This window comes from Brachyistius frenatus, unplaced genomic scaffold, assembly GCF_029030835.1.
Source record: "Brachyistius frenatus isolate BFR_SWC_R1_liver_20210118 unplaced genomic scaffold, ASM2903083v1 Contig_6, whole genome shotgun sequence".
NCBI classification, from domain to species: domain Eukaryota; kingdom Metazoa; phylum Chordata; class Actinopteri; family Embiotocidae; genus Brachyistius; species Brachyistius frenatus.
Window position 1 is genome coordinate 9,148,266 of NW_027210605.1, and position 26,958 is coordinate 9,175,223.

The window sequence follows — 26,958 nt, forward strand, 5'->3', positions numbered from 1 at the left end:
ACAATTAAATAGCATAAAATGGACATTTGCAAGTACAGTCCAAATATCTGAAAATTGTACTTGACTACAGTACTTAAGTATATTTTAACCACTGTATTTTAGACATTAAAATACAACAACAGGCACAGAAACAAAACTCCTGCTTAATGTGCTCATTAATGCTGTTAAAACAATGTGTCTGAGGGTGTATCCTGACACATTAGTTAAATGTATTTACATACATTCACTTTTCATCTGAATTCAGTGTAGTTTTCACCTTAACACTATCTCGGTTTTGGGAAAAGAGACATTTGGTTTATGTATTTCAATGTTTTTACTCCTGCCATATTTTCTTTACATTATAGGCTAGCCTTTCAAAGCATGTGACAGGCTTTATTCAGTCTGGTTATGTTGTTTGTATTTATGAAAAATAGTTTTTACTTGGTTTAACAAGGGTAAACAGCGAACCTTGTTTTTTGACCTGCAGATCAAGACATCAGTGTTTATTGAGGAATTTAGACACTGATTTGGGCTTATTTGATTGGGTTTATTTAAATTTTGGGCCACTTTCTTCTTTACCATCACCATATTTATGTCGCTGTGCAGTTTCTTTACAGTTTCAGATTTCACATATAATGATGATGATCAGAGCTCTTAAAATATGCAGCATGCTGCAGATTAAACAGCGTCGGAGCAGCTTTGGTATTTAACAGCCTGGCATTTCATTATTCAAACATGGTTTCTTTTAATGGATGCACTCAGTATTTCACTGAAGTAAGATTTTAAAACGCGGTACTTTTCTTTGTAATGGGAGTATTTCACGTTGTTGCGTTGCTATGTCCGCTTTCTTCTCGCACCGCTGCCGATCTGCAGCTTAAATCCAACCAAACATGCGCCGAAATAACGTTAACGATTCATCGGGAAAGCGCTTCCTGTTAAACGGGAATAAAGTGGGTCGTCGTGTAAACATCCAAAGCCACATATCAGCAGAATAATTTCCCTGTGTCTGTACTGTACTGAGCCTGCAGCAGCACCCAGAAGTGAACAAAGCGACCCGGAAGCGGTGGTCCGACTGGAGGCAGAAAGAACATCAACCTTTTATATTATAGCTGTACTCGCAAGACAGTATCTGCAATCAGGACACAAGGTATTTGTGCATGTCTTTTCGTCTTTTCACTGCTGTGCATGGATCTGATAAGCGAAAGCCTCCCGGATGTGTGCGTTGTGCACAAAATGCTATTTCTGTCCTTTGATTCGTCCAAAAGTTACAGAATGTGACAAAAAAAAAAAAAAAAAAAAAACAGCCCTAAAAGTGACATTTGGTTAAGATGGCACAGCGTCTTTCGGGAGCTGAGGCATTGTGCGCCGCTTATGTTTTGACCTTTACGCATCGCCACGGTTATTTTAATCGGTGTAACGAGTCCAGCTTGTCGGTTTCCGTGCTGTTTTTGCAGGGCATGGTTGTTGTAGGAAGTGTCAGTTTTTTTAAGAGCTGGGGAGGCCGGGCTATTCAAACCTGCAATTCGCCGTAAACAATCATTCATGCCTTTGACATGATAAACACACCTTTGTGTCCGTCTCCGGCCGCTCCTTCTCCCCAGCACCCTCCTCACGACTACACGCTCATGCTCCTAAAAAAATTTGGGGTCTGCAGAATATGGCGTCCCGCCTTATAAAAATAAGGCTGCCATTTTTGTTTCTCTTTTGTCTGGAAATGTTTTAAGAAAACTGTCTGAGAATGTCTGAGTCGCACCGGGAGGGTCGACGCGTTCAATCCTCTGTCAGTCCGAGTCCGGAGGGGCTCCCTCACCGCCGACATGTCCGAAAAGTCAAGGAAGGCAAAGTTTTTTTCCCCCATTAGCTGGAAATTTAAAGCGACGTCCACTTATTTTCAGGAATTCAGACAAAAGGAGCAGAGGAGCTTAATGTCCAGGCTAAACGTGTGAGGCCCTGCCAGACTAATGTCTTCTTTTAAGTGACTCAATATTTCTGGGTGACATTTATATGTTTCAGCTAAAGGTGTCCGTTTGGCTCATAAAGACACTCTCTATGCCTAATATAGACACACTGAACTATAATCATAAATAAAAGCAAGTTAGTCCAATGACAGTTCTCACTTGTATTCATATTTTTTTTTTAAATATACTCATTTATGTCTTTTTTTTTAAGGTGACTGTGAGTCCTTAAGATTATCTTTAAATGCATTTTTAAAAATAAATTCTAACTCAAGGCCCACTTACTGGATATTGCACTCATCACTTTAACACAATTCATTGTAGTTGTTGTATTACTACAGTCACAACACATACTGCTTATATGTTTGCATTAGTACATATTTCTGTACTTATTCTTTAGCTGTCTTTTGTGTTAGTTGTATTTTCGTCATTTTGTATCGTTACTTGTTTGGATTTTTATGCAGCACTTCACCGAGACAAATTCACTGGATGTGAAAACGCACGTGGCAGTTAACCCGATTCTGATTTTGCCACCTTTCACCTGCCGACTGCTGGTCTTCCTCAGAGGATGGCGTTTGCTCAGTTGTCATGGCCCCCGCCCGCTAGTCATGAGCAAACTCATCCTGAGGAAGACTCTGAGGTGCGGTTGAAAGATGGGACTATCCCGTGAATTAATCCCTTGAGTTAAGATTTTGTATGTGTATGTAGGTTTTCAAGGTCAACCATTAAATGTCAAGCTGAATGTTAAATCCAATGTGGCAAGATTTTGAAATATCACTATAAAAGTCTATTTTTTTTTTTTTTGTGTGGGTGATCTATATATTTTGGATATTTACACGTTTTTAAAGCCAATAAAAACCTTAAGACAAAAAGAAAGTTACTTTTTAAACGTAGATTAATGTATAAGGCACTTGCCTGTGGTAAAAACAGTCTGGGTTAACCCAGTCTCGACCCTCCCTGCTTAGTCTAAAGAAAATAAGAAGTCAAAACACACAAGTGAAAACCTTTTGATGTCTGCAGATACTTTGTAAAATAAATTTCTTAAAAAAATCTGATTAAGTGAAGCACTTTGAGCACTAAAATTACGAGATTAAGCATAATAGTGCATGCAGACCAATAACTGAATTTTATGGAAACTAATGAAATGTATGAACTTGAAAGAAAATGCTCATCTTTTTGACAGAAAACAAACCTTGCGCGGTGCACGTGGTTCAGATGTCAGAATTTAGATTTTCTCCGTTAAGGTCTGCTTATCTGTCAGCTTTAATTCTGTCTGCCCACAGATTTTGTTCACAGTATTAAAACACTTTTAAACAGTTTACAAAAACAATGCTTTGCATCCTGAGCCCTCCTCTTAGCCTGACTGACAAATGTGTAGTAAGACTTCAGCTCATCAAGTATAACTTTTGAACATGACTAATATAAATGTCGCTCACTTCAGGATGGCAGAGCCTCGATTTAACAACCCCTACTTTTGGCCGCCACCACCTTCCATGCCGGGCCAGGTAAGTCCACTCTTTACATGTAATTACTGGGACATTTTCACCTTTCATAGCCATTTATTTCCATGTGTGAATGTCTTTTCAGCCATTCGGCGCCAGTCCGTCACTGAAACGAACTCTCGGACTGAGAATCTGTCACAGTTCATTCTCATAGATAGAAAAACAAGTCAAACTTGAACTACGTGCTGGTCAGCGTTTTCTGTCCTGCGATGTGTTTTGGGGGCATGAACGACATTCACACACGGTGGCTGTTTTCTGTTGAGCATGACCCGTTAACCCTTTCAGCTGGATAACCTGGTCCTCATTAACAAGATTAAGGAGCAGCTGATGGCTGAGAAGATTCGACCCCTGCACCTGCCGCCTACCTCCACTCCTTCTCAGCAGTCTTTACTGGTGCCCACCTCGTCCCCGGATGGCAGCGCTCAGCATGGCATGTCGATGCCAAAGCCTCAGCCGCAGCAGGTGCCGGGCCACCACCAGCAGCCGCAGGGCTCTGGACAGCCGGACATTGCTCTACATGCTCGTCCCGCCTCCAGTTCTGGACCAGGTACAGTCTTCAGTTTATTTTTTTTTTTTTTTTTAGACCTGCGTACTGTCAGAGTGCAGACTCGGGTGTGTCTGTAGCATCAAGTGCTGAAATCTGTCAAATACCTGCAAATTTTGAGTAGGGGGTGTAATTATACACACATCGCGTAAGTGCAAGGCGACTACAGCGAAAAGCCTGAATGGAAAGTGAGTAATGCCCGCATACTTACTCCAAAAGCCACGAAACATACTGCGAAATTTTGACCTGACGAATCCAAGCTGGATCAAAACATTTGGATTAAATGTTGGAGTTGTGGTTTTGGATTAATTGTGCAGGTGTTACACTTTTTCCATTGCTTCAGATATTTTTTTGTTAAAGAAATAACCTCGTCAAATCTTTTACTGTTTTTTTCCAAAGAAAAGTCCCTGCTCATGTAACGATAACATTTAGACATCGTTGGACTGGGAAGCGTTTGTTAAATGTAGGGTTTTATAAAGAAACATTTCTAGGTAGGTATTGAAACTGTATCATTTCAGTATCAGTCATAAAACTCATCAGTCTGGCAGCTGTGGAGACACATAACCTTTCTAACTGATAATAAAAGGTCTAATGATGATTTTCTTTCATCAAGTAATTTTTCAAATGCCGTCACCTCATACCTTCCAGATGGAAATATGGACGACAAGTCGGCGGTGAAGGCCAAGGGATTATGGGAAGACTGGCACATGAGACAGCTCGTGGAGCAACCTGGCCGGCTCAACCATCGCTCAGGTACTGTAGTCACTCGGTCTGTTGACATGGGGTGGGGGGGTCTGTAAAACGATCAGTCTCTGGTGTTGTTTAAATTGACAGAAGTGTGATAAGTCAAAGTATTAAGCAATTGTCATGATAGATGGGCACACACTCACAGTTAAGGTGAAGGACACACAGTCTCTGGGAACTATTTACTGCACTAATACACTCAGCGTTCTGTATGTGGACATACTAAGATACTTTTGGGGTCAGCTTACTTCAACAGAAGCACTTGTCAGACGGGAGGACACCTCTCTGGTACACTGTAGGAGTTGGGGATGAAGAGAGGGGTATGTCTGACAGTTTTTGTAACAAACAATGCAACATTCAAGCTTACTTTTCTTTCGAGATAGAATAAGTTTGCAGAGTTTTAACTCTTTTTTTTTTTTAATTCTTTACACGACTATTTCTGTCACTTTTCGTGTGCAACAACAAATGTACCGCTGTAAATGCCTCTCAGGAGAGACTGTCTGAAAATGTGCGCTGTTATCCACATATTTAAACGACTATCAAGTGAGTTGAGTGGCTGTTCAAATTCAAGCAATTTTCATGAGTCTGATAATTATGTCATGGAAATGAACAGAAGCCAGTAGCTGCCTGCAATAGTAGGAAATATAAACTATGGAAGCTAAAACTGAGTAGCCTGCATTTAAAATTGAAAAATGTCTGTATAAAGTACCTATAACTTGTAAAAAATTACCGATATGTTCCTGAAATGATCCATAAGCCTCTACAGTCATCTACAGTCATGTTTAGTGCTGTAGTAGCCGTGTGTGCTGATGAACTTCTGGCTCCTCCCTCCTCAGGTCTGGCTCCTTTATCTCGACCCGACAGCCACAACACCTCAGAGGCCCTGACCCCCACCACTCCAATCTCCAGCAGCCAGAACCGCCTGGGTGGTGCCCCCTCTGTAAACATCATCTCTGGGCTTGCTAGCGGTCCCGGCATGGACCACATGAAGGTTGGAGGTCTGGCAGGACTGTTGGGTCCCCCACCAAAGGCACCTCGGGGAAGGAAGAAGATCAAAGCTGAAAACACATCTGGTCCTCTGCTGGTGGTGCCCTACCCCATCCTCGCTGACCAAGGCTGCATCACTATTGCACCCAAAGAGGGCAAAACCTACAGGTGGGACACAAGAAAGCTGCTACTATTGTTTTCCCTGCATCCCAGGGGGGAGGATATTTCACCTTAGTGCTGATCTGGCAAAGCCAGTTTACAGAGTTAATTATAGTCTGCAAAGAATCAGAAGGGATTTGCTTGAGACAAGTTTTGTTTTAGGTAAACTGTAGATTATTGAGACTCACTGAGAGTTTATGGAGCCATCTTTCACTTGAATGGATGAAAGCTTTAGTAATTACGATTTGGAAATGTATCACATTATTTGTTGTGGTAATGAGAGAAAACAATTGGCGATGAGCTACAGGACCCCCAAAGTCTAGCACCGGTGGTGGTGATGTAGAGCTGGTGGATGAACGATGCAAACTTTGGTTGACACTCCCTGGACATCAAGCAGGATGAGGTAGTGATGTGGAGGTGGAGCTAAGCTAAGCTAAGCTTGTCCAAAATCACATGATCTGATCATTCGTATGTGTTTCTGTCTCTTTTCATCACCAAGATGCAAAGTCTGCCCGCTCACCTTCTTAACCAAGTCAGAGATGCAGATTCATTCCAAGTCCCACACAGAGGCCAAACCACACAAGTGTCCCCACTGCTCCAAGACGTTCGCCAACGCCTCTTACCTGTCCCAGCACTTGCGCATCCACCTGGGGATCAAACCCTACCACTGCTCCTACTGCGAGAACTCGTTCCGTCAGCTGTCACACCTGCAGCAGCACACCAGGTTGGTCAAGCTGTGAACACAAAGCAGAAGAAAAGTTAGTGTCCAAAAAAACAAACCAAAAAAAACAGCCTCTGTGGAGATACAGCTAATTGCCTATATTATAGCTTTACCTGGGCATCTGGAATCTGACTCAGTGCTACCAGATGACTAATATTTACAGATTTAAAAAATTTAAAAAAAAAGTTGTCTATAGAAATCCCTTAACAAATTCATGCAAATCATATGGGGCATTTTGATTTTGGTTTAGTTACATGTTGCCTTTTTTTTTTTAGTTTTTTCACTTTTCTAGCTATTTCTCTTCTCTTAAATATGCAGTGAAAGTTTGTAAAATCTATTACGAATATACTTTGATCTTGTTTGCGACACCTTAGATCAGAGGTCCCTAAATCGAAGGACCAAAAATGTGTTAATCTGGATGAAGGGCTATAGGCCAAAAATAAATGTTTATGTTATATGAAATTACATTTCATTAAAATGTGATATATTTTTACAGAAAATTAACATTCTAAGTCTTAAATAAAAATTTCGGAATAATTCAAACACGACTCTTTAATATTTAGTCAGTGAAGTAGGACAATAACAGCACGAGCATCAGCAGGACAGAGAGAGAAGACCATCATTCTTTGGAGAAAAGACTGAGGCCAACGGAATTTAACAGGGAAACTGAACAGCAGCGTGCCGTACATTGCCGTAAAACTCATTATGTCGTTTTTAGCTTCACAAAATGTATCAGTCATCAGGGTTTCGATTTGACAGCACCGAAGAATAAGCAGAATAAGCACTAGCTTGTAAAATCTCATGACGGGACAAGAACAAAGAAGGTAAGGGCCAAACTCGGCCCCCGGGTCCCATATTGGGCTGCTGTGCCTTAGATGACTCAACTGCAATCTTCTCTGCCATCAAACTTTTCTTATCTGCTGTGTTTGTCACAGAATCCACACTGGCGATCGGCCTTATAAATGTGCTCACCCCGGATGTGAAAAGGCTTTTACCCAGCTGTCTAACCTCCAGGTCAGTCGCAACTGTTACATACTACTTCAAAACATTTAGTTAACAGGTTCATTCAAAATCACCAAAGTTTTTGTCTGTGTTTGTTCCCCGACAGTCTCACCAGAGGCAGCACAATAAAGACAAGCCGTATAAATGTCCTAACTGCTACCGTGCCTACTCAGACTCTGCATCACTGCAGATCCACTTGTCAGCGCATGCCATCAAAAACGCTAAGGCCTACTGCTGTAGCATGTGTGGCCGGGCATACACCTCAGTGAGTAAACCGCAGCTTATCTGTTTGCTGTCTTCGATTTTCTCAGTGTGCCTTCAGACACTGTTCATGTGGCTGATAACCAATGGCATTTGATGATGCACTTACTCCCTTCAACTAGAAATAGTCATGTTTCCTGCTTGGGATGTTTCACCAATTCAACATGTTCTTGCTCTAATCCAAACATGTAGAAAAGACATGAGTTTTCTTTTTTTTTCTTTTTTTTCACATATATTTAATAGAGTCCACTCCTCATTTCTGCACACAGGGTCATTCTAAGTACAAGTTAACTTAATAATTTGTACTTGTGGTTTGTTATATGTATTTAATCATTGACATTAGCTCAGTTAGCATTTGAGGTAATATGTGATTAAGAAAAGGGTCAAATGTCCAAAAAAATTGGAATTCAGTAAGCAGTAATTCAGGAAATTAAACTTTTAAAGATGAAAAAAACTTTTTTATTATTATTATTATTATTATTATTGTTGTTATTCAATCTGCTGTTTAATATATATATATATTATATATAATATATATAGTATAGTAATTGTATCTGGTGTATTTTCACGTCTTTGTAGGAGACCTACCTTATGAAGCACATGTCCAAACACACGGTGGTGGAGCACCTAGTGAGCCACCATTCGCCCCAGAGGACCGAGTCCCCCAGCATCCCCATACGCATCTCCCTCATCTGAGCTCCCGGGTCATTCAGCAGCAGGATTCAGAGTCGGCGTTGGGGTGGAGCTTATGAGGCCCTGCACCCACAGCCATCTACATAAGGCTTACATTAGCATTATGACAGCTGACATAAGCATTCAGTGTTAGATTCAGTAAACAGACTGTCTCCATCCGTCTTGACACGGGCCGTCTGTCAAAAAACAAAACAAAACAAAAAAAAAGAGCACAGCGTTATTTTGTGAATGTAACAATACAGCTAGATGTTGTCCAGGAGGTTCGAGCGGCAAAGAATGTCTTGCGTCAGATTTAATAAGCACTTTCGTAAGCATCATGTAAACCGCTGGATGCATTGGCCGTTAGAAATGTTTTTGTTGTTTTTTTCCCTCTTCCATGAAATGGGTTTCCAAAATGTGCCAGATGATATTTGCCCTTTTAAAGAATTGAAAGTGAAAAGAAAACGTTTGCTGGGTGTATTCTGGAGACATCCAAAGATAATCTTAAAGCACTTTTAGGCCTTGTGGTTTTGGCTCAAATTGTTTCAATCTTGTCGGATGGTAAAATGCCAAAGGGCATTACTTGTGGCAGCTAAGAGTACCGACTGTGTACAAATAACAGTCTTTTGTGTTACTTACTTTGTTTTTATTCACATGTTCGTGCAAGTACAGGGTCATCTAAATTTGAAGAAAGGCAATCGGTAGATGACAATTGAAACATTTCATGATTGTATTGAGGAGTTGTGTAATTGACCTGAGGAGGCAACAAAACAGAGCAACATGGAAGGGAAGAAAGATTCATGTTTTTTTTGTTTTTTTTATTTCCAAACTCTGTCCACTCCATTTTTGATGTTCACCTTTACGGCACCTTTACGATCATAACATGATCAAAAAAACACTGCTACTTTGTTTTCAGTTTACTTTCGTCCCAGTAGATAGTGCCATATATGGTGAGGTTTTAAGAGAGAGCAAAGCATGTAATGGTGTATGTCTGCTTTCAGTTAAGCTTAAACATATTAATTTCCATGAATTAGAAGTATTCGTTGAGTACATTGCACATGTATCAGTGTCAGCCCTTTTCTTTTTCTTTTTTTTAAAAATACAATTCAGCTGAAATAAAATTTTACTTGAGCAGTAAATTTTAAACCCAACCATTGGACCAAAATGTGAAGTTATTGTACAGTTACTCTAACCCAGTTATCTTTCTTTCTTTTTTTTTTTTTTTTTTTTTATATCTATCTTTAATAAGCTTTACCCATTTGGAATAAACTGCAGTATAATTCATATTCAGTAGGCATATATTATTTTTACGCAGAGGTGAATTTTCTCCTTTTGCTTTTTTGTTTTCTCCTTAGTATTCTTTTAATTGTACACAGTATTGTTTGTTGTATTTTTTACTGTAATGGTAACCTCTGAATGGTACTAATAGGGCACCCTGTATTCTTCAGGGCACTTCAGAAAAGGTGCTACGGCTAGACGTTACGTTTGAGATGGAACTGAGAATAATGTAAAATACATATACAGTATATAGTATGTTTTCAAAAGAATAAAAACTTATTACTCAAGCCACTGGCCTGAAAACAGACATTTAACGCCAACAACAGACCCTGCCTCTTCAACTTACTCTCTCTTTTGAGATAATGGGAAAATGTACATGTTGCTGTACTGTAAAACATGTTACTCATTTATAGTACCTATTTTTAAGTTTTCATAAACATGTTCTGTTTGGGTTTTGTAAAAGTTTATGTAACTGTAATTATTTTAGTCTACCTGTATGTTATTAATATTCATGTTTTATATGAGTTACTTACATGTAAGCCTTAACTGTTCCATCATCCCATTTCCATTACTCTGTATTGTGTTCTGCAGTATTCAGTCGTGTAAACATTTTGATTTATTTTTCCTTCCGCATGGAGTTCCTGAGCTGTAATCTGTATAACTGTTTAACCCATGTTCTCTATGAAAAGATATTGCGTAGATTTATTACACTTTTTCCTGTCTTGCATTGTGGTTTCATATACAGTTTCTAGACGACTAAATATGCACAGCCAAGACTGAGAAGTTCAACTAAGGTTATCAATGTTTAAAAAAAGGAAAAAAAAGCTTTGTATCTTTACCTTGTTTAATAAACAGACTGTTATAAATTAATGAATCACTGATTTCTTCATTTGTCCTAAAAACTGTGTCTGCCAACAGATCTGATATTGCAATGAGATGTAATGACGAAAACAAGCATAACATTTGTAATTTATCTTTTTTATTTATGAAAATAGTTTTATGTTTAAAAAAATCTCTTACAAATACAACAAAAGTCAAAGTTTCCTATTTATCACAAGTCAGCTTCTATCTTTATCAAACAGGCTTTTTTTATGAGACGTATTCACGCAGCAGCAAGATAAAGTTCAACACTTCATCGTTTCAGGCACATTGAAGACACAACTGAAGATAATGGTTTCCATTGTGTGTAACTATTATTGATACAAAATAATAATAGTGGTATATGTCTTTAATACCATGTACACAGCACACGTGCCTCTCTACTAATGGCCTTTGTAGCTTAAGTACAAGTACTTCCTGACTGGAAACCTTTGAGGTTGACGGAAAATCTAAATAGACAAAGAACTCCTGTGGATGCTTTGATTTTCAGAAACTACAAGCAAAGTTGCACGTCGTAAATACTGAAGTGGCTGCACCGAGCAAGCTTTAGGGGTGACCTACCTCAGAATGAAGCAGACATGAAATGGGTTCACAACATTTTAGATGTTATATATGATTTCAGTATGCATTGGCATCTGGAAAAAATGCTGATGTGATTTTTTTTTTTTTTTTTTGACATGGGTAAAACTATAAATATACATCATTGACATTTTAGGCACTAAAACACTGCCAAGATAAAAAAAAAAAAAAAAAAAAAATGGGAAACAGGAAATCCATACTATTGATATCCTACTATTGCTTTCCCCTGCTACAACTTTCCAAATGTAAACACAAGTAAACTTCTTCTAAAGTGCTCAGTTTATACGAGTCTCATTCAAATATCCCTTCATGAAATGTCTATTTGATATTCACTGCACAAGCGTGAAGCACATTTTTTTCACCTATGTAAATTTACATAATAAACACCGTGACAATCATTTCCGTGAGCTTTCAACACATTTCACACAGTTGTGCACACATACGAAATTGTGCCATTTGTTTAGCTTCCAATTTAAATCTCACATTGCATCCTGTTTCCTTTCAAATATTCAAATAATAATATCTGATTGACAAAATACAGTTCTTACAAGCCAAACAAGAACCTGCTTTCAAATACAACAGAGATGTCACCCTGAGCAGAACTATAGTGGAAGCTCCCTTTCATTATTACTGTCTTTTAACAAGAATGATTTGCATTCTCTATATTATTCATTATTGTGGTGAAATTCTTGTCTGCAGTGTGAGTGGCAGCTGCTGTAGTGCAACCTAATACTGTTGCAAACAAAGGCAACAACCACACCGTTACCGTAGCACCTCTCATACCTGCTTATTGACATCAGAGCTCTCCTCTGTGCCTTCGGTGGAGGTCGGCGGAATCAATGGGGAGGTTAGATTCAGGTATCCTTGCTCTAAGGGATGGTGTGTGGGGAAAGGTGCCCGGGGGCCATCCACCATCACACGCTCACCCACCTTGGCACGACAGATAGCGTCCAGGATGTCCATTGGGTCACAGGTACCTGATGTCAGACTGATGACATGACAAAACAATGATGATATGCCAACCCGCAAAATTCAAATGCCAATCAATACATTATTTCAACAAACAATTAGTCATCTCAAATCTGCCTTACCTTAGCGCAGATTTATGCAAGATGCCGTCACAGAGACTATCCGATTTGAGCCCTTTTTTGGCATTCTGTTGGGCATTTGAACCAATTATCAACAAAAACATCAAGGTTTTTTATTACAATATAACAGGGGCATATCAAGCATTTTACATTAAGTTAGGTCGCTTCTATTACATTTAAACCATCAGTTGTGATAGAATTCACCTTTACCATTTACAGCAAAATGGCAAAAACCTACATTTGAAATGTTTCATAGCATATTAGTAATCTCAGATGGAGTAATAGGGCCACGTAAGGGGGGGAAAAAAGCAGAGGAGCAAGATTTCTTTTATACAGAATTTTGAGAATAAAGCAGAAAATTTGACATCTCAACTTTGTTCTTGAAATCCAAAAGAAAAAGCAAAACATGTCCTCCTCTTGTTTTTTTTTTCCCCTTAATGTGAACCTACGGCTCTATTATACTAATCTCTTATGAGGTGAAAGAGTAAAGAATTGTGCGTGGCATGCCCCACTAAGGCATAAAGATGTGTACGGTTCTACCTCCAAACTGTAGAAGGACTGGACGTTCCTCAGGGCACGTTCTAAGGAACTGACTTGATTGGAGAGCTTCAGGGTTCGGTCCTGCAGTTGTCTATTCTCCACTTCCAAGACGTTGACCCTTGAACACATTAATGTTCACACTCACTCATAACTTAACAATTCACCCACATGTCCTTTATGTCCCCACTAATGTGGAGATTCATAACAGCTTAGGCTGACAACGAAGGACAAAAAGGAATATAAATAAAAACTTTAAGAGATAAATTTAGATCAAAGATTAGACTTCTTTTTATAGTATTCATTAAATACAACGGTTCATTTTTAGACAGCCGCAGTTTTGTATAGCTTTCATTCATTATTCATGTTATTTTTCTTTAACAATGATATTTTCTGCTGTTGGTTTAGAAATATCAATAAATGACAAAACAAATTTGATTTCATAACGTGCAAATTTCACACTGCCGTTTAGCAGGTATATGTATGTGTGAGAACTGTGATTTATTAGGATACCTGTGTTGGACTGTGGAAGCAGTCCTCATGCCTTTGCTGCCCATTTCCTCTGCCTCACTTATCTTCCGTAACAGTTCCCTCTTATCTCCCAAAAGCTTCTCATTTTCCTCCATCACTGTATGAATCCTCTCTTTCTCCTAAAGGCCACCGGTATGGGGACAAGAGAGAAAAAAAAAAAAAAAAGGAAACAGAGAGACTTTCTAAAATATTTTTCAAGCGCAAAGATCACTTGAGGAGTATTTAGACGTAAAGGGTCTTAGACAGCTTCGTGTGCGCGCGTATGTGTGTGCGCGTGTGTGTGTGTGTGTGTGTGTGTGTGTGTGTGTGTGTGTGTGTGTGTGTGTGTGTGTGTGTGTGTGTGTGTGTGTGTGTGTGTGTGTGTGTGAGACCTTATGTGAAAGGCTAGAGGCCAGCACCAGGTCATTCTCCAGTTTCTGGATGGTGCAGTCCCTCTGTGCTGTCACTTTAAGAAACACCTGCTTGGCCTGACACAGCTTGGTCTTGTGGTGATTCTGCTTTTCGTTGTACTTCCTGGTTGGTGGAGAAGAGGACATTAATAAAAGCAATGACTTCCTGCGACTCAATTATTACTATTTATTTGTATTTATATGTAATTGTTATGCGTCTTGCCTGACATGTGCGTCAAGTTGGAGGAGAACCTGCCGCAGGTCCCCCTGCAGTCTTTCACACTCCTGCTGACTGACCACCAGCCCCTCCTGCAGTCTGTGGCTTGACTTCTGGCTGTCTTTTGCCTGGAGGACACAGAGAACACATACATTTCAATGTTTTTAATTATTGTTTATATACAATATATTACATAAATATACCTCTGACAAACAAGCAGTCTAATATTTACAATACACTGTATAAACACAATATATTGCAGCTTAATGTCAAGACGGTGTACGCAGGTTAAAGATTGCATCAATCTGGTTGTGGAAATTTACTGGGTTGCAGACACTGACTGAAATCTTGACACAACTCTAAATCAGAAGTACAGATAAGGTGAGCGATCTCACAGAATGTACAAACAATGTTGTGGATATGAGCTGTCAGCACTGCTCACAGATAATTATCACTTTATATTACACTCCAGATGATAACTTTATCTTTGGGAGTACAAACCTTTCAAAATATGTCAGAAAAAACATCTGAGAAAAAACACAGGCTGAAAACTCACCTGTGGATCCAAGTTGTGCTTCACATTTGCACAGAATTTTTGAAAAGATGTGACAGTTTCACCTCAATTTCACCTCAACCCTGCAGCATCAGTGACATGTGACGAACTGTTGACCACCATTCCTCACCTCCTCTCTAGCCTTGCTGAGCTCAGCCTCCAGGATGGACAGGCGGGTGTCCAGCTGCTGGACACGGTGGCTCAGCTCTGCGTTTGTCCTGGTCAGCGAGGCCTCCTTCAGCCTCAGGGAACGCACCTGCTGCTGCAGCTCCTCCTCACGCTGCTCTAACAGCTTCCTGAGAAAGCAGTGTTAGAAAGAAAAGATGATGGAGGGAGGGTCAAAACTAGGTGACAGCTTTTACATAATTTGGATCACAACTGTGACCTAAAACTTAAAAAAAAAAAAAAAGTTCATTATTGCCATACTACTAGCAGCCCTGCAATTTGTGTGACCTGGTGATGTGCTCCTCCTGCTGCTGGGCTCTCAGGGCTGACAAGGTGTCAGACAGATCCCTGCTGTCCCTCTCCATGCGGCTGCTCTCGCCGGCCCGAGCTTCCTCCACTCGCAGCTGGTGCTGGGCATTCTTTAGCTGCTGATGCAGCTCCAACACCTTTCATCACAGCAGAGCCACAGGTTTCACTCAGTGAGACAAACAAACTTGAGTTCTCAACCTCCCATTCATTTCCAGAGTGTGCCAGGATTTCCCAAAAAGGTCTGACAGAAGTAGTCTCTAAGGTTGGCAATTGGTGTCAGTATGCAGGTTTTCACTGGTAATGAGAACCCAAACAACAGAGGAGGAACTGTTGGGGCAAATCACTAAGAGTCTGTATCACAAGTTTAACTTTGTGTGAACTCGCTTCAATCAAACCTAAAATTGGCAACCAGAGATAATCATCTTAACAAAGCTGGTTAAAAAACAGGCCACTTAACGTTGGGATTACCTATTTGGGAAAGTTGTAATCAAAAATTAAAGCCAAACACATGTTGGATTGAAAAAACAAACAAACATGAGATTTAGATTTAACAGCAGAATTATAATAAAACTGTTTATTCCTGCGGAGGAATCAGGACTTTGCAGCAGCAAAACCCTGATCGCTAATATCTTTAACACAGTAGTGTGTCCGCGGGACCACCAGGCTACGAGTTGTTGCAGCAGAACTGACCTTCTTGTCAGCCACAATGAGCCGCGCCCTCTCGGCCTGCAGGTCCTCCTGCAGACTAGTGGTGGCGCTGCGGTTTGTGCAGTTACGTGCCAGGTCGAGCTCCAGGTCCCTGATTTTCTGCTGCTGACGTTCACACTCAGCCGCCTGAGTTTGGACTTTCTGCTCCACGTGGACCAGCTTGGTCTGGACCTGCTTCAGCTCTGCACAAAGCTGCAGGAGACACAAGAGTGATCAGAGCATGGACACAAAAACAAAGGCTATACCACCAAAATAAAAACTTTAAGCCATTTATTCTATATACTGTATGTCTCAGCCGTCGAACTTTACGTTACAGTTACACATTTCCTCATGACGCTTTTACAGGGAAGTGACTAAGACTAAGTGACTAAAATGATGATTAGGTGGTAAATGTCAGAGGCATTCAGGGAATTCCAAATGTGCTGCAATTAAGTGCCAACCTTTAGCTTTTCCTGCTCCAGAAGAGTGTTGTGTCTCTTCAGGTCCATGTTCTTCTCCTTCTCGTAGCGCAGCTCTCTCTCTGCCGAGGTGAACAGGCTCTGGGCCCTCTGCAGGTCTTGCTTCATCTGTTTAGCCTCCTCTGCCTTTTGGTTCAGCATTGAGTCCTGGGACTGAAGATGGGAACAGTGTTGGGATGTTTATGCTAAAAGGAGTACAGATGACTGCAGGTAGCCAAGAGTCCCTAGCTAAGATGTTCGTGGCTGCTATGAATCATTAAGCAAACCCCGTGTGCCCTCCATAATTCTAATAAAAAGTCACATTCTATTAAAAGCATGCAACATCGCTGAAACAGTGAGACGTACAGCTTGCATCAATCAGCATTTGTTCTGTATTTAAATGAGAGGAAGATGGCACGCTAACATAAAAACTTTTGAATGTTTTCGTTCATATTATTGTCACGTCATTCAGATCTGTGAGGTTACTCAGATCAGGTCAAATTCAGCAACATGAAAAACTAATTATACAATAAACTGAAAAACAAAAATACTGAATGTAAAGGAAGTAAACTGCAGAAACAACATGGTTGTTGAGGATGTGTTACGATCATATGTACCTTGACGCGTGCCTGAGCCTCGTTGACCTGAGCCTGAAAGGCCATTTGGTGCTGAGAGGACAGCTGCCGCTCCTCCCCCAGCTTCCTCTGCAGATGATTCAACTCCTGCTTCAAATCTGAGAGCTATGAACACAACACACATGTACATATGAATCATATATGATCTTGGCAGAGGAAATTCCCTTTTCTGCTTGCCTTCGTTCACAAGTAAGTTAAGGGTAAAGGTCAGTTATAGAAAAGTGTCCTCGTCCCTTACTCAGGAACGCCAGAGCTGAACAGCTGTACTTTGATCTGAGCTGTAACATTGAAGGAGATTCACCCTCCGCTATCTATCGATCTATATCGCCCAAATTTCTGAACATATAAACATCTCATATATTAACGTCTTAAAAGAGGATTTAATGTGAGCCTTTTAACCCTTCCCAAAGGTACCAGTCCTACCTGATCCAAGCACTCATCCTTGGTCTTCTCCACTGGACTAAGTCTAGAGTCTGTATGAGCTGTATGCAGTTCAGGCTTCTGGCTTCTACTAAGTGCTTCCTTTGTCAAGGATAGCTGCTCTTGATGCCACTGGAGCAGCTTGTTGATGCGCTGTATCTCCAGCTCCAGTCTCTCTCTTTCCCCACCAGCTGTCAGCTTCTCCTGAACACTGGAGCTTAGCTCGGCCTGGAGCTCTGCCATCTGCAGCCGCTCAGAGGACATCTCAACCCTGGAAAATGTGCGAGTATATGCAAATCAAGTAAGCTGCAGTGTTGTAGCCTTATCTTGAGCCATGAAAAAAAAATATTGTAAAAATAAACCAGCTACAGCAGAGCTATCATTTTTCCTCCCAACACTGATCTATGTCAACCCACGTATCTCAAAAATACTACGCATGAAGCAGCACTGTTTACACTCTGAAATCTGAGCTGAAAACCACCTCAGGGTGTTATGTGCTGTCCGGAGGCTGCTGAGTTCAGCGGTCAGCCGGTCGGCCTGCTCCTGCAGCTGCTCGACCTGAAGCCTGTTCCCTCTCAGGTCCTCCTGGGTCGGGTTACTGTCCTTGGAGCGTTCCAGCTCGCTCTGGAGTCTGTTGTGGGCACGCTCCATCTGAGCCACCTGACAGCCACAGCCAGAAAGATGGTGAGAAACTCTACTGTCAATTCATAACAACATAATTATGTTTGTTGACATGTGGTCAGGCTTATTTAGATTTGTTGACACTCAATATACAGTATTTTCATCTTATGTTTACATGTTTCCATTTGATATGCATTCAAGCTGGGATGTCCACAGTATATTTAAAATGTTTCATTCCGATTTAAATACTTCCTCTTATTTATAATCATTTACTTCTGTAGAAGGAATCTTTTTGACAGTTTCATCATGGTCAAAATGACTCCTATTCAAGACGTCATAGAGACAAAGCAGACATAAAAAAAATAAACCAACCTTTTCCTCCAGAACTGCTTTTTCCCCCTTGACTTGGGTAAGGCTCTTGATAAGCGTTTTCCCCTGTTGGCATTCTGTCTGAAGGCTGTTGACCTCAAGTCTCAGTTTCTTTAGCTCCCGCTCACCTATCTGCAAAGCCTTTGAGAATGGGGGAGTAATACCATGTTTGTGTCATTTTAAATAAAACGTTAATTCTTTACATCAGGGCTAAATTTCTCAAACTGTGACATGAATTCCACACGGTTGTATAGCTGTGGTGTTGTTGCTTCGTGTGATTTTTACATCCTTGTCTTTTTTGAGGGCAGACTGAGCAGCATTGAGGTCTAACTCCAGCTGTTTCCTCCAGTCCTTCTCCTCAGTCAGACGAGCCTCCAGCAGGGCCAGTCTCTCCTGGCTGCTGTCCCGTAAGTGCTTCATATACGGAGAAAGGAGAGCACAAAGCATTTACAGGATGCATTGAGCCACTGAATTCACACTGCTGATAGGACAAGAAAGTAAATGGATTTACACATTTATTGGCCTGTTGCCACTCCTAAATGCCAAAACCAATTAAAACACACTTTATGCTACATTTAAAGCAGTATTACTCTTCTTTCTGCTTCAGGGGGACCTTTTAATGATCACAGATATTTGTTTAAATTTGAGTACAAGCCACAATGTTCTACATTGTTTACTCCCTAATGTGAAAAAATTAAAGTGGAAGCATTAATAATATTAAAAAGTGATTAATTTCTTACCAAATGTAAGAAGGACTCTGTTGATTTGACCTCTTCTCCATTTTTTTGCATTTTTTCTTGCGCATCCTGCTTCTTCAGCTCGGCCTCCAGGCTTTTGATCTGCGTGGCCAGTTTAGATTATTACCCAGCCATAAGAAAGATGACTGTTTTCAGTACCAAATTCTACTTTGTGTGTTCTTCTAGTTAAAGACATACATTTATTTAAATGTCTGTCAAACGGGCTGTCTTCTTTGAGAAATGTTCCTGAACCCGGTTAGTTATTAGGTGAATTATCCATCCTTTATCAAGTTAAAAAAAAAATATGAAGCGATGTCGAGTAAGAATTCAGTTCTGCTCGTTACCCTCCTGTGGAGTCCCTCCAGTTCTCCATCATGACGATGCCTCTCCTCCTTGCTGGCGTTCTGGGTCTCTCCCATCAGGGCCTCCAGCTCCTCGTTCCTCTCCTCCAGCTCATCCTGTTGCTTGCGTAGCCTCTGCATTTGCCGTTGCAGCTCTCTCACCTGCACAAGCCCGTCCTCCACCGCCTCATGACACCTAACAGAGAACAATGGTGATTAAGGGGTAAGTACTTTTGATGATGTCGACTTAAATGTGTCACGTTGTTATCCATGATGTGGTTCTTGAAGAATTAATGTATTTACCGTTTGTGAATGTGATCCTTTTCTTGAGCTGACAAGGCAGACGGAGTGTTTTGTGGTTCACTGCTAATACTCTTTCCCTTTTGATCCTCTTTGGCGTCTTCATTCATTGTCAACTGAACAAACAAAACACCAGACAATGCAAAGCTGCTGCAACAACTTTTATGAGTTTAAATTTTCATAACGAAATTCAGTAAATGCCAACCTGGTCCAGAAGATTCTTCTTTTCAGACTCTACAACACGCACTTGCTCCCTCAGAGCTTTGTTCTCAGCATCCAGTTTTTCATTTTGCTCTTTGGCTCTCTGCAGATTCAACATATCTGTGGAGAGACAAAACCATGACCATGGAGTTTGAAAACATAAGTACATTTCACATGAAAATTTATATTTTTCTCTCTCGTTTTGCATTTTCAAATTCAAAACAAAGTTTTACACACACGCACTGTATTAAATAATTATGAAGATAATACCTACACTGGGCGATTACTGTTAAGGGCAGATGATCAGTTTGTCCAGAATAATGGATTTGTTGAGAAACTTGAGTTTAAAATTGACTTATTTAGTCCCAAAAGAAAATCACAGTCAAGAAAACCTACATGATTTATAGTTAGGACTAGATTTACATTTGTGTCTTTTGATATCCATCTGGTTATTTTATGGTGTTTATTTTTATGATTTCCAATAATGCCAAATTAAAAGGGAAGTACAAAAGTTGTGTAATTAAATCAACTTCCTAGTCAGGTACTGCAGTGTGTCTCTACCAGTAACTTATATCCACATTGATTGAATCTAGACAAATAAAGAAATACAAAATACCAACAAAAAAAATAATCGGTTTTTGAAAACTATATCAGTTGCTAGGTGTGTAATTAATCTGTACGTGAAGGGCTGTTGAATAATTTAAAAAAGAAAATGTAATCACAACACATTAAATACAACTAAAAATCAATAGTTACAACCTAAACCATAAATATATAAACAATATCCAACCTTACTGGTACAAACCAAATTTTAGCCAGCCAGCATTTTAGAATAGTAAACTAAAGTTCACACTAGAAAATGTCTCACCACAGTGTTTCAGTTTGTCCACTTCCTTCCTCAGGTTTTCTACTTCTTGAACAGTTCCTTGAAGCTCAGACCCTAAAATTATAACCATAGTTGTAATTCTATAAAGCATAATAGTCACTAATATGTACTTACATAAAGAACACCGATTACTAAGTGAAATGAAAAGTGAAGTATATTAACCAAATCTTTGACCTGATGATGAGTAACAAGTAACTGATAACTCATTAAAGGAAGACATGACAGCCACTCTGCACAACAATACATTTTAAAGTTCAGAGACAACAAGCTGGCTAGTTAATTGAATGGAGCTACAAGTAGAAATCTGGGCCTTCAGGATTGGGCCGTTTTCAGTGCTTATGCAATACAAAATTGTCCAGGCACATGTAGTCTATAAAACATCACAACCAAAATAAATTTTTCAAGGCATGCATACTGTAGGTCTTGTCAACATACCACTTGGGTCTAGGTTGTTGTTTTTGGCAGCATCCAGCTCATTGGTGAGTCTGCGAATATCCTGATGAGCCATCGCCAACCTCCTAGACGCCTCTTCCAGGTCCCGTTCCAGCCGCTGCCGCTCATTTCGCTCTCTGGAAATCTCTTCATTACGGGCCTAACGTATAAAGAACGAGGCATGGATGGTTAGAATAACAGGAGAAAAGCAGGAAAGAAGTTTGGTAGTTAAGGCTGGAAATGCAAGTGACCCGACATGCAGTTGTAAGAGACATGCATTTTGAGGCTGACATTCATCATCATTGAAGGCCTGGAAATGAGCAGGGAGAATTATTACAATCTTATATTTCAGCATTTACCCGCATAGAGAAACCAGTGGGACAAAAAGAACACATGCTGTTTGTTACCTGTCATGCCATTACTGCTCATCTGCAAGAGATAATATTCTTTAAATCAGTTTTTTTGTGTATATTTGACAGTAACAATAGAAACAGAAAGGAAATGATTGAGGTGAATAGAGTATGACATGCAACAAAGGTCCATCCAGCAGGGAGTCAAACTGTGGACATTATGTCGTATGCACTTTATCTGTTAGGCTCAGAGGACACCACTAGAAAATTACATTCACAGATGTGGTAGTGAAACAAGCAGGGTTGTCTGCATCATTGTGGTCATGCAGATATTAAGGCACATCCGTTAGCGTGGAATGTATTTTAAAAAGCTTCATCCCTTTGAAACAAACCAGTGATGCCGCAGTTACATTCTTTATCACAACACCAGTGTTAGTGACTTAGTTAGTATAAACTGTGTAGTGTAAACCTACAGGGGTAATATTGTGTTTGCTCTGACCAGACCTGCGCAGGCCAAACAGCTTCTTCCAGGGACTCTGGGATGAACAGAGGGAAAACCAGTGTGTGCAGAATCACAACAGACACTATATAACCATCAGCCTGTACCCTCTGTGAATTAACAAAACTATGTTGTTCTTTTATACAAACATAGTTAAACATGGAATGCATTCAGACTTGTAACTCAGCCAGAGCAAAATGAGAGACACCTCACCTTCGTCATGTTATCTATGGCCTTCTGCATATCATCCCCCATCATATGGCGAATCTGCTCCTGTCAAGGTGTCACAAAGAGACAGAGACTCACTTAACCACATTTATACGTTACCTGCATGTTCCCTGGATAGTTAACCGTTACATATCACGAGTACTATGTACGAGATTAGCTGCCAAAGCATTTCAAAAGACACTTGGGTGGCTTGTTTCCATTGAAGACCTGACATTCAGAGGAAATGCAACAGTCCCCGATGCATGTAGGTCAGCCCTTTACCTGGTGGTCGTCCTCCTTTAAGTTGCCAGTGAGACTATGATTCTCCTGTCTCCTCTCAGCGGCCTCCAGCCTTTCTAGCAGTGTGGCTCTCTCCACAAGCAAGTAAGCCACCTGCTCACTGGGGCTGCTCAAGCCCATCTCGCCAAGGTCCTCCTGAACCAACATCTCTGCCAGCTCCTTGCTCTGAATCTCTGGAAGAAAAAAGGAATTTCCTCGAGTCACTAGTTTGTTTAGAAAGATTTTGAAAGAACATTTTAGACAAGATAACTCTCTGTGTCTGCATGCACACGAGTTCATATCCAAATCAGAGAAATTATGGTTTGGTATAAATTATTTTATAACATTCATGGAAAGTAAAAAATGTCAGCTGAGGTTTGTTTGAAATACTCCAATTAGGAGATCTGGTAACTCAGGCTTGGCTACAACCCAAAGCAAAAAATGCTAACGCTGAACAGTTGCACTGATTTCACCTTGTTGGTGTCTGATCTGGAGAAGCTCGTGTCGCAGTTGTTCATTGTCTCTCTCATAGTCTGCAGTCAGACACTCACGCTCTTCCAACAGCCCACGAATATGTGCCACATAGCTCTCCACCTGACAAAGTAACAAAAAAACAGAATAATACCATTTTGAGAAATTGTCATTGTCCTGTACCCTACAGCTCTTTAATGTGTCTATAGCTTCAAAGAAGAGGAGGAGACACTATACGTTGTGAATTATTGGGAATTGGTTAGGTCAAAAAAAGCTGTGACACTGTTGGGACATTTGGTGAACTGAAAACACCAAAGAAGTGTCTCACCTCCTTCATCTCAGTGGCCTGCTGCGTACGCAAGGTCTGCAGCTCCTGGTTGGTTGACTGTAGCTTTGCCTCCCTGCTGAGCAGCTGCTGCCACAGGTGGCGCTGCCGCTCCTCCGCTCCAGCCTCTGGTGGCAATCCATCCTCCTGAAGCCGCCTAGAAATCTGGTCCTGCTCTGACCACAACTGAAGAATCAGGGGAGGAACTGAATGTCTTGTAACCAGCTATTGAGGATGCTTTTTCTTTTTTTACCCCCACATTTGTATCATAATGCAGTTATTGTTAATTTTTTGTCATCTCTCTATGCTGTTCTTCTCCCTCCCATAGTTTTGTGCTTTTTACTTCAGGTATCACAGGACCTAGAGTTGCATATTTGTGATCTTCAATAATCGGCGACACCAACCAGCCCAACGTTTAATGTGTGTTGTGTCTCTATGCTGTTCTTTTCTCTTTTCTCAATCATTTCAAATCAATATGATATTACATTACATTACCACCAGATCCTTATTTCCTCCCTTCAGGACCTCAGTGTCTCAGGCTCTGCCTGTTCTCATCCTACCTCAATGACCGCACCTACCGGGTAACCGAGGATCTGTGTCTGAACCTTGTCCTCTCACTACGGGTGTCCCTCAAGGCTCCGTCCTGGGTCCCCTCCTCTTCTCTCTGTACACCAACTCTCTCGGCTCTGTCATTCACTCGCATGGCTTTTCCTACCACAGCTATGCTGATGACACCCAACTGATCCTCTCTTTTCCCCGATCTGAAACACAGGTAGCCGCACGAATCTCTGCCTGTCTGACTGACATCTCTCAGTGGATGTCCTCACACCACCTGAAAATCAACCTCGACAAGACTGAACTGCTCTTCCTTCCGGGGAAAGACTCTCCCACCCTCGACCTGACTAATACCTTGGACAACTCTGTTATCCCAACCCTGACTGCTAGGAATCTCGGCATGACACTCGACAGTCAACTCTCTCTTACTGCCAACATCACTGCAACAACAGGCTCTGGTCCAGGTTCTGGTCCAGGCTCTGGTTATCTCACGTTTGGATGACTGTAACTCCCTCCTGGCAGGTCTACCTGTTAGCGCCATCCGACCTCTGCAGCTCATCCAGAATGCCGCAGCTCGACTGGTCTTTAACCTCCTAAATTCTCTCCTACTCCTCCTCCTCCTCCTCTTCCTCCTCTTCCTCCGCTCCCTTCTCTAGTTAACAGTAGCTGCCCGCATCCGTTTCAAGACATTGGTACTTGCGTACCGTGCTGCGAACAGGTTGGGTCCAGTCTACATCCAGGACATGGTCCAACCTTACATCCCAGCCCGCTCCCTCCGCTCTGCTTCTACCAATCGGCTTGTTGCTCCTCACTGAGCTAAACACTCTACAAAATCACGACTGTTTGCTGTTCTGACTCCTAAATGGTGGAATGAGCTCCCCAAGGACATCAGAAACTCTGTACATCTTCCACCACAAACTAAAAACACACCTCCAGACTTTACCTTGAACAGTAGAACTTTAGTAGCACTGAAAATGCATCTTACTGATAGAACTTTGTAGTTTGGCTTTCTGGAAGAAATTGTATTTTCTTGATTCCTGTTGTTCTGGTTTTGTACCCTCATGGTTGAAATGCACTTATTGTAAGTCGCTTTGGATAAAAGCGTCAGCTAAATGAAATGTAATGTAATATGACAGCTAACTAACTTATTAACAAAACTGGTCGACATCAAGGTTGTCAGTCTTGCTGAAAACTGATCTATTAACAGACACACAGCGTCAGAGTGGCATGCCACCACTAAACACCTGTTGCAGAATTCAATACTGTACTTTGTAGGACTTGTAACCTGAGCAGCACCTGTGCAGCCTTCAGATGACTCTGTCAGGCTGCCACGGCTCCAACAACATGCAGCCCATTGTCACAGGCTAGGCATCAGTTCTTATGTGCCTGTTGTACTTAAACATCACTACGATCTATGAGCCTGTGAAATAAATGACTCAAAGATCAGACACAAATTACAAACACCATCCTAAAACTGTGGTTTTGTTATATCAATGGATGCGAGATCAACTATATTGTCACCAACAGCCACTGTTGCATGTAAATCAACAGTTTTTTACATTTACCTAAATCTGTTAAATTGAACACAAATTAAAAATGCCAGCAGATACTGCAACCAGAGGAGGGGGGGGGGACCTCGGAGAAAAACAACACTGTCACAAACTGTGTAGCCTAAAACAATAATAACACTTTATTGTGTACAAAGCATCTAAACAGTGACTGGCACTGCTGCGTTTGTGAGGAGTGAGTGTTACCTCTTCATGATCCATTGTCAAGCATTAAGTTTGGCAAAGCTGCATCTGTGAGTGATGAACTTTCTCCTTAGGGGTGGAAATACTGATCTCGAAGAACAATCCTGACGACACGGTGTCCCACAGAACACAACTCATTGTGACTGTAATCCATCCGGGACCAGTCTGGTGTCCTTGACTTCAACTGCAAAACAAAAATAAGATGAAACTCTTCAGAACAATGCTGTCAAGTCATGTTAGGACGTGCAGTCACAAGCTGAGAGCTTCCCTACATCAGCCTCATACGGTTTAACAACTAAGACACATTACATCTGATTAGCTCCGTTTGGTCTGTTGCTTTGTCTTAAATTAATATTTTAACATAAACATTCAAGTTAACAGTTCTTGCGCCTGAGCTTCCCCTCCTGCATTTGGGAGTGATGCAATTAGCAACATGATTGATACTTATTTCCTGCATTGTAGACAGTGCCACTAGTTGTTTTTTTTGTATCTTTAAGAGTGACTACTTTCACTTAATTAAAATCTTTGTTTCCCCTGTTGGCTCAGCGTTGTTTCCAAAATGTCTGACGAGGAGGAGCAAACGAGAGGTTTAGTAGGACAGCAGCCGCTTTGGCCAAGCTCCCTGCTAACCACATATTTGTTATGAAAACGGGATTTGTTAATAAACTGGCAACTAACCCAACCCGACAAATGTGACTCCCCGCCGTGTTCGCTAGTTAGCAAAGTTAGCTCCAAAGTTACCACAGCATACTTAACATCACGCTGACGCTAGCTCGCTAACAGTAGCCGTAGCTTTTCTCTTTTTTTTCCCAGTGGCCGTTTCGCAGCAACCGGTTGGACTCCGTTAAGGACTTCGTTGTGATATCTCAGGACTCCTGTTTAAACCCCAGCGTCTCCAGGGCGGTGAAGCTGAGCGATGCATTGCACAGTAAAAGTTGTACCCACCTTTCAAAGAGTAACAGCGAAAGGAAAGCCCAATGCTGCCGACAGGCGTGGCGGAGTGGATTGGCTTCTGCTGGCACCTAGGCAACGGACCGTACCATCCAGACGAAGCAGGGGACAATCGATCAGGAAAGGTCGCAACCAATCAACTGCGGTGCTTGTGTATTTTTTTTAATTTTTTTTTTATTGGTAAAATAATATCCCAAGGAATATTGTTGTTGTAAATAACAACTGTTGTAAATAAAGTAATCACTCCAAGGAGATTATCTAATCGGGATAAGGTTCACCCAGGGATTTAGCCCAAAATGATGTTTATGGCAATTGAACGACCTTAAAAAATAGTTTAGTTTTTGTCAATCAGGCAACTCAAAAAAGGTAATCTGTCCAAATCATAGAGGTTTTAATACATGCTATCCTAATCAGTGTCATTCTTTATTCACT

The 26,958-nt window shown here is 41.0% G+C and overlaps 2 protein-coding genes across 3 annotated transcripts; one reads left to right on the top strand and one right to left on the bottom strand.

Moving 5' to 3' along the window:
• The first annotated feature begins 863 nt into the window (after positions 1-863).
• On the top strand, positions 864-10,678 carry znf362b (zinc finger protein 362b). Of its 2 annotated transcripts, none has more exons than XM_069689076.1 (9): positions 864-1,126; positions 3,376-3,439; positions 3,722-3,983; positions 4,629-4,733; positions 5,561-5,879; positions 6,370-6,594; positions 7,527-7,605; positions 7,700-7,858; positions 8,434-10,678. In XM_069689076.1, the coding sequence occupies exons 2-9, from the start codon at positions 3,377-3,379 to the stop codon at positions 8,548-8,550; spliced, it is 1,329 nt and encodes a 442-aa protein (XP_069545177.1). In that variant the 5' UTR covers positions 864-1,126; position 3,376; the 3' UTR covers positions 8,551-10,678. The 2 variants fall into 2 exon arrangements, with proteins under 2 accessions (XP_069545177.1, XP_069545178.1); XM_069689077.1 differs by having other exon boundaries at positions 865-1,126; positions 3,749-3,983.
• An 83-nt stretch (positions 10,679-10,761) lies between these two features.
• ccdc30 (coiled-coil domain containing 30) lies at positions 10,762-26,462 on the bottom strand. Its single transcript, XM_069689078.1, has 27 exons — positions 25,579-26,462; positions 23,273-23,455; positions 22,947-23,067; positions 22,477-22,667; positions 22,201-22,260; positions 21,962-22,024; positions 21,142-21,298; positions 20,689-20,760; positions 19,825-19,940; positions 19,623-19,735; positions 19,323-19,515; positions 18,982-19,080; positions 18,527-18,655; positions 18,245-18,382; positions 17,733-17,911; positions 17,255-17,522; positions 16,814-16,936; positions 16,200-16,370; positions 15,742-15,951; positions 15,031-15,188; positions 14,708-14,873; positions 14,031-14,152; positions 13,790-13,931; positions 13,401-13,537; positions 12,891-13,008; positions 12,354-12,418; positions 10,762-12,250 (listed from the first exon to the last, which is right to left on the bottom strand). The coding sequence occupies exons 1-27, from the start codon at positions 25,591-25,593 to the stop codon at positions 12,040-12,042; spliced, it is 3,720 nt and encodes a 1,239-aa protein (XP_069545179.1). The 5' UTR covers positions 25,594-26,462; the 3' UTR covers positions 10,762-12,039.
• Positions 26,463-26,958: the final 496 nt, after the last annotated feature.

Coding starts and splice junctions, on each gene's coding strand:
- ccdc30 (XM_069689078.1), bottom strand. Junction 22,668..22,946: donor CCAGATCAGACACCAACAAG/GTGAAATCAGTG, acceptor TTTTTCTTCCAG/AGATTCAGAGCAAGGAGCTG. Junction 12,419..12,890: donor AGTCCTTCTACAGTTTGGAG/GTAGAACCGTAC, acceptor AATGCCCAACAG/AATGCCAAAAAAGGGCTCAA.
- znf362b (XM_069689076.1), top strand. CDS start 3,377: ATGGCAGAGCCTCGATTTAACAACCCCTACTTTTGGCCGCCACCACCT. Junction 4,734..5,560: donor CCGGCTCAACCATCGCTCAG/GTACTGTAGTCA, acceptor CTCCCTCCTCAG/GTCTGGCTCCTTTATCTCGA. Junction 6,595..7,526: donor CACCTGCAGCAGCACACCAG/GTTGGTCAAGCT, acceptor TGTTTGTCACAG/AATCCACACTGGCGATCGGC.